The 6,445-nt window shown below is 45.7% G+C and overlaps 1 protein-coding gene across 2 annotated transcripts in view; it reads left to right on the forward strand.

Annotated features, from left to right (window-relative positions):
* Ccdc30 (coiled-coil domain containing 30) overlaps nt 1-6,445 on the forward strand; it is an 81,984-nt gene that overhangs the window by 45,555 nt on the left and 29,984 nt on the right. The window contains exon 8 of one of the 2 annotated variants that reach the window (XM_026782193.1): nt 1,469-1,685. The exons of the other annotated variant lie outside the window; for it this stretch is intronic. Coding sequence (XP_026637994.1) covers nt 1,469-1,685 — 217 coding nt within the window. The remainder of the gene's footprint in view (nt 1-1,468; nt 1,686-6,445) is intronic. 2 annotated transcript variants of the gene reach the window in all.

The raw sequence follows: 6,445 nt of genomic DNA on the forward strand, positions 1-6,445 counted from the left end.
TGAGTAGCAACTATGACTGGTGAAGCATGCAATGCTGGGCTCCAAGGTGCCCCAAACAAACTTCAGATTGAGGGATTAGAAATAAAATGGGGCTGGGGTGTAGCTTCGTGGCAGAGTGCTTACCTAGCATGCAGAAAGCTCTGCCCCAACAGAAAGATAGCAGAAGCAAAATGCAGCCAAACCACCCAGCATGCTTGTGTACACTGTAATCTATACATTCTCTGAAGGCTGAAGCTGTGCCCCTCCTTCTGTTTCTGTGGCTTAAATTCTCAAGGATGCTCCCCTCTTTCTCTGGCTTTCCAGTCCCTTCTGCTTGCTCCTTACAAGCCTTTGGCCTCCATCTGAGAGGACCCATCATCCTCCTCTTCCTGTGTCCTTGGGTTCAAGGCCAAGGTTTCTGCCCCTGCTCCCCTGCGTCCGAATCCTCAAGCATTCCTTATGTACACCCTGCCAGCCTAGTCCACCATCCAGTCGTGAGTTTGCCCCAGGTAGAAATCCAGATGTCGCCTTGTCTCCCTCACCTGCCACATCTGGCTGATGGTTGGATGTCGTGAACACCGACCAAAAGTCTCTCCAGACCCAGTCCTGGTTCCCACCCCTGATTTTTATTACTTTTATTATGTGGATGGAGACAACAGTCTCTCATCAAGGTTCCCTGGCATGTTTTTTTTTTATTTAAAATCAAAAATAAAAGCAAACCCATTTACTTAACTGGGGAATGGGAGGCGCAAGCATGCCACAGCACCTTTGTGGAGGCCAGAGGACAACTTAAAGGGCTTGATTCTCTCCTTCTGCCATGTGAGTCCCAAGGATTGAACTCAGGTCGTCAGGCTTGGCAGCAAGCACCTTTCCCCACTGAACCATCTTGCTGGCCCCTGCAGATCTCATTTGTTAAATCATGCTGGGATACTTTGTTCTCCCATGTTCCTATCTGTACTAAAATCTCCTACCAACATCCGTGTGTGTGTGTGTGAGTGTGTGTGTGTGTGTGTGTGTATGTGTGCAAACACACGTACACTTTTACTCCTGTCCTTCGTTAGCTCATGTCAATGATTAACCAAGCCATATATCACTGCTCAGCCTAATTATCGTCTAGATAGCCTTATTTCTCAATTATAAACCTCTTACAGCCCACTGTAACCTCTTTGCCTATTGAAGTACCTGCTTTTGAGTGGCCCTTGGAACTCTCTATGACCTGAATCTAGTTGCCCAGCGCAATACTAAAAGTCCAGAAAAGACAAAAAAAATTAAACTGGTCATTGGGTTGTAAATGAAAATGTATGATGGGTCATCTCCTTAACTATGAGTGAAAACATAAGTCATTGCTATAAACCGCACCCAGAACAACTTCCAGCCTTGCAATTCAAGTTTGAAAAACAGAATCCCCTAGCGTGTAGGATTTTCTTCACTCGTCTGCAACAAGAATATTTGTTTGATAGATTTTTTTTATTGTTATATTTGTGCCAAGTTCCAAACTAGGAGAAAATAAGCAGGAAGAAATGCCAGAGGTGTCAGTGAAGGCGGCCACTTCCCCAAGAGAGAGGCGGGAGGAGCCACAGCAGAATGGAGACTGGAGAGGCCATGTGCAGCTGTTGGCCGGGGAGCGCGGAGAAGCTGGGAGGCTTGGAGAACTGAGCCTCCAGCCTCAGAGCTGTGGGGATAGTTCAGATGACAGTAGCACCCAGGTAGGTTCTACAGACACACGCTCCGGGCCTGGTCCCTCTGACTAGCCCTGGAGACAAGGCTAAGCATCGTTTTTACCATTTCCTTTCTTGATGTCTGTTTCTTCTATAACATTACAGCCGTGGCTTGACTGGTAATAAACTTACAACCGAAATCTGAACCTGTTGATTCACTTCGTTATTGAAGGGTTGCTTTTTTAATTACGGGGGAGGAGCGATGCAGCCCCGTTGGGCGGGTTCTCTCCTCCTGCCTCCCTGCAGGTTTTTGAGCATGGCCCGTAGTCTCAAGGAGGACTCAGAAGGAACACATCTTCCTCGGGTGGGTGGAGTGGAGGGTCGGCAGCGTATGTCCCACCCTCCCATTGCAGGGAGCTTAGTGAACCAAGTGTCCCTTTTAGTAGAGAAAATGGCATCAGAGAATGGTTCTAAATATGGCCCCTTGCTATTGACTTCAGGTCTGCCTGAAAGAGCGTTAAAGGGAGTGGCCGCCAGCCCCACTTTGGTTCTTAATCTTATAGGACTCCATTGTACAAAGTACAATTTCTCTGTAGATACCTTCCCAGAAATTACCTTGTGAGCCTCAGAGGACTGTTGGATTTGCAGGTAAACCACCTTCAAAGGGCTGATGAAATGCCAGGTGCTATCCTTCTAGCCCAGGTTTCAGAGGCAGAGGCAAGAGGATCAAGAGTTCTAGGTCACCCTCTTGTTACTTAGTGACTTTGAGTCTAGCCTAGGCTGTAAGAGAATAAAAAAGGTTGACAATATGTACTTGAGAAGTAAGTTGAGGAAATGCTTTGCAAAAAGGAAGGCTGGAGAGTTGACTCAGCAGTTTAGAGTGAGTATTTCTGGGGCTGGAAAGATGGCTCGGAGGTTAAGAACACTTTCTGTTCTTCCAGAGGTCCTGAGTTCAATTCCCAGCAATGACATGGTGGCTCACGACCATCATATAATGAGATATGGTGCCCTCTTCTGGCCTATAGGCATTCATACAGACAGAATACTGTACGCACAATAAATAAATCTTAAAGAGTAAGTACTGCTCTTGCAGAGAACCTGAACTCAAGTCCCAGAACCCACAGTGGGTGACTCACAACTGCTTGTAACTCCAGCTCAAAGGGGATTTAGCATCTCCGGCCTCAGGGTACTTGTAATCACATGCACAGATACACCCAGAAAGAGACACAGATCAACTTTTTATTTCTATTATTTATTTATTTTGAAGCAGTGTCTCACTGTATAACCTTGGCTGGTCTGGAACTCTATAGAGGCCAGGATGAGTCACAAAGATCTGCATGCCTCTCCAGAGTGCTAGGACTAGAGGCATGGGACACCAGGACCTACTCAAAATAAGTTTTTGTTTTTGGTTTTGGTTTTTTTTTTGTGTGTGTGTATGTTTGTTTGTTTTAGTGTTTTGTTTTGTTTCAAAACAGGATTTCTTTGTATAGCCTTGGCTGTCATGGAACTAGCTCTATAGACCTCCAACTCATAGAGATTCACCTGTCTCTGCCTCCCGAGCACTGGGATTAAAGGTGACCACCACCACCCAGCTAGTTTATTTGTTGTTCGGAGTTTTGTTCTTGTTGGTTTGGTTTTGGGGGTCAGGGTGGTGCTTTGCCATGAGGCTGGCCTGAAATTCAATATATAGCCCAGGCTAGCCTCAAACTCATAGTCTTCCTAGCTCACTCCTGAGCAATGGAATCACTGGTGTGCCATCAAGCTCAGACTATATATTCACCTGCGTGAAACTTAATGTCTGAAAGATAATTGCTGACTAATTTGTTGGTTTAATGTATCTTTCCCCTTGGTTTGAAGCACTTATTCATCAACACCTGGTAACTGAGAACAAAACTGGGGGGATGGGGGTGGAGGGAGGGTGGTGGGGAAGAACAGGAACGCAGGGAATGGGGTTGGATTGATCAGAACTTTATATACATGTATGACATTCTCAAACAACAGAAACAGGGACATTCTCACAATAATGGCACATAGACAGCTTGGAACTACAAAATACGCAAAATTTTCTAAGAAAATTTCGAGCCTCACCACTTTGCGGAAGGGCAGATAGGTCTACATCTCACACAGCCTCTTGGGACTTCATTCTAGCGTCGTTCCGTAGGTTTTCCCCTAATGACTGTGAGTTACTGAAAAAGTTGAAGTTCTTATGTCTTCAACCAAACTGTTTTGTGTGGGATGCAGTGGACATGGGTGATGGAGCTAACGCCGCATTAGGGTCCAGCCAGATGGTTTGTGGTCCAGCAGGACCCGCTCTTTCTACCTGGTCATGCTAAGCTCAAGGTGAATGTTTAGCGCGTTGGAGGGGTGCCCAGCACTGTGGAAGTTTCCTCTAAGTTGAAAGGTTCTGTATCAAGTGAGTGCAGCGGCGTCCACTCACACTGTCCAAGCAAACCACAGGGACCACTCTGAGTTGTTCTCATCTGCCTGCAGCGCATGTCGGTTGTCATAGAGTTCTCTATTCTGTGTATTCTCTCTGTACTGGATAAGCTCAGTGTCTGAAGATGATCTAGAGAGCTGTGTCACCTCTATAAACAGAACCAGGACCTAAAGCCCACCTTACGGCAGCTTCCAAACAGACGCCAGCTCACATGCCTCAGCTTTGCCCAGGAAGTTGGCGGCCGGAGATCTCCCTCCTTGTCTTCCAAGACTGTTGTCTCTCATGTCTCCCAGGAGATGTGCGGCATCTCTATGGGGCTCACCACACAGCACTTGGAATAGTTGGGTTTGGGGACATAACAGTTGCTTGGTCTTGGTTATTCTGGGTGAAAGATGTGAAAAGTTTAGGGGAAAGATATTGGATTCTATTTTTTTAATTAAAAAGAAAACGTGTGGGGGTGTTTTGCCTGCATGTATGTATGTCTGTATGCCCTGAGACTGGAGTCTCACATTGTTGCAAACCTCCTTGTGGGTTCTGGGAATCAAACCCAGGTCCTCTGAAAGAGTAATTTGTGCTCTTAACCAGTGAACTTCTCAATGTTATTTTTAAATGCAATTATTGACATGGTTTGAGTTGCATGGGCTCAAATGTTTGAATGTGTGGTCCCCAGTTGGTGGGAAGGTTTAGGAAAGATGAGATGTTGTTGGAGAAGGTATGTCACTAGAGTCAGGCTTAAGATTTCAAAAGACTAGCACCATTTCCTTCCCAATGTGCTCTCTGTCTCTTGCTTGTAGTTGGAGATACGATTTGTGCTCTTAGCTGCTCCTGCCACTATTGTCTTTGCTCCACCATCATGGACTCTAGCCCCCTGGGACCATATGTCTTTTTTCTTTCTTTCTTTCTTTTTTTTTTAAATATTTATTTATTTATGTATACAATATTCTGTCTGTGTGTATGTCTGCAGGCCAGAAGAGGGCACCAGACCTCATTACAGATGGTTGTGAGCCACCATGTGGTTGCCGGGAATTGAACTCAGAACCTTTGGAAGAGCAGGCAATGCTCTTAACCACTGAGCCATCTCTCCAGCCCCCTTTCTTTCTTTTTTTCTTTCTTTCTTTCTTTCTTTCTTTCTTTCTTTCTTTCTTTCTTCCTTTCTATTTATTTACTTACTTACTTACTTATTTTGGTTGTTTGAGACAGGGTTTCTCTATGTAGCTTTGGAGCCTGTCCTGGAACTCACTCTGTAGACCAAGCTGGCCTTGAACTCACAGAGATCTGTCTGCCTCTGCCTCCCAAGTACTGGGATTAAAGACTTGTACCACCACCACCTGGCTATGCTTTCTTTTATAAGTTTCCTTGGTCTTAGTGTTTTATGATAGCAACAGAAAAGTAACAAATGGGGCTGGAGAGGTGGCTCAGTGGTTAAGAGCACTGGCTGCTCTTCCAGAAGACCCAGGTTCAATTCCCAGCACCCACATGGCAGCTCACAACTGTCTGTAATTCCAGCTCCAGGGAATTCAACAACCTCATACAGATATAAATGCAGGCAAAATGCACATAAAATAAAAATAAACAAATCATTAAAAAATAAAAGGTAACTAAGACCCCATACAAAGCATTTGAAATAGGTGCTTCAGTTGTCACCTTAGAAACAGCGTCTGTCCTGTTCTAGCCTTTTTCTGTTGCTGGGATAAAACGCTCTGACAGGGGGGCTGGAGAGATGGCTCAGAGGTTAAGAGCATTGCCTGCTCTTCCAAATGTCCTGAGTTCAATTCCCGGCAACCACATGATGCCTAACAACCACCTGTAATGAGGTCTGGTGCCCTCTTCTGGCCTGCAGACATACACACAGACAGAATATTGTATACATAATAAATAAATAAATATTTAAAAAAAACAACGCTCTGACAGAGCAACTTAGAGGACAGGGTTTGGCTTCCAAGTCACAGTCCATCACTGAGGGTGGGCAGGGCAGGAGCTCAAGCAGAGACTTAAGGCGCGGCCTCTGTCATTCCACACAGCATTGCCTCTACTAACCCACTCCCAGCAGAGGAAGAACAGCAGAAACCACGCAGGAGCTCTGCTTGGTGGTCGGCACAGACTCCACCAGCTTCCTTAACCACCTGCCCAGGGAATGGTGCCGCCCATGGTCAACTAACAATCAATCAGTATCCCACTGTGAAAACAGAACTTCCTTCTGGAGTAGTTTGGCCAAGAGGGAACCCAAATTTGAATTTCCTACTTCCTTCCATCTGTGGTCTGCGGGTGGTCTGTGATGTGTGTGTGTGTGTGTGTGTGTGTGTGTGTGTGTGTGTGATGTGTCCTTATTGCCTGTTTGTTGTGCCTGTATCCTGTGTCTGTGCCTAAAGAG

This window comes from Microtus ochrogaster, chromosome 10 (genome assembly GCF_000317375.1).
Source record: "Microtus ochrogaster isolate Prairie Vole_2 chromosome 10, MicOch1.0, whole genome shotgun sequence".
Classification (NCBI taxonomy): domain Eukaryota; kingdom Metazoa; phylum Chordata; class Mammalia; order Rodentia; family Cricetidae; genus Microtus; species Microtus ochrogaster.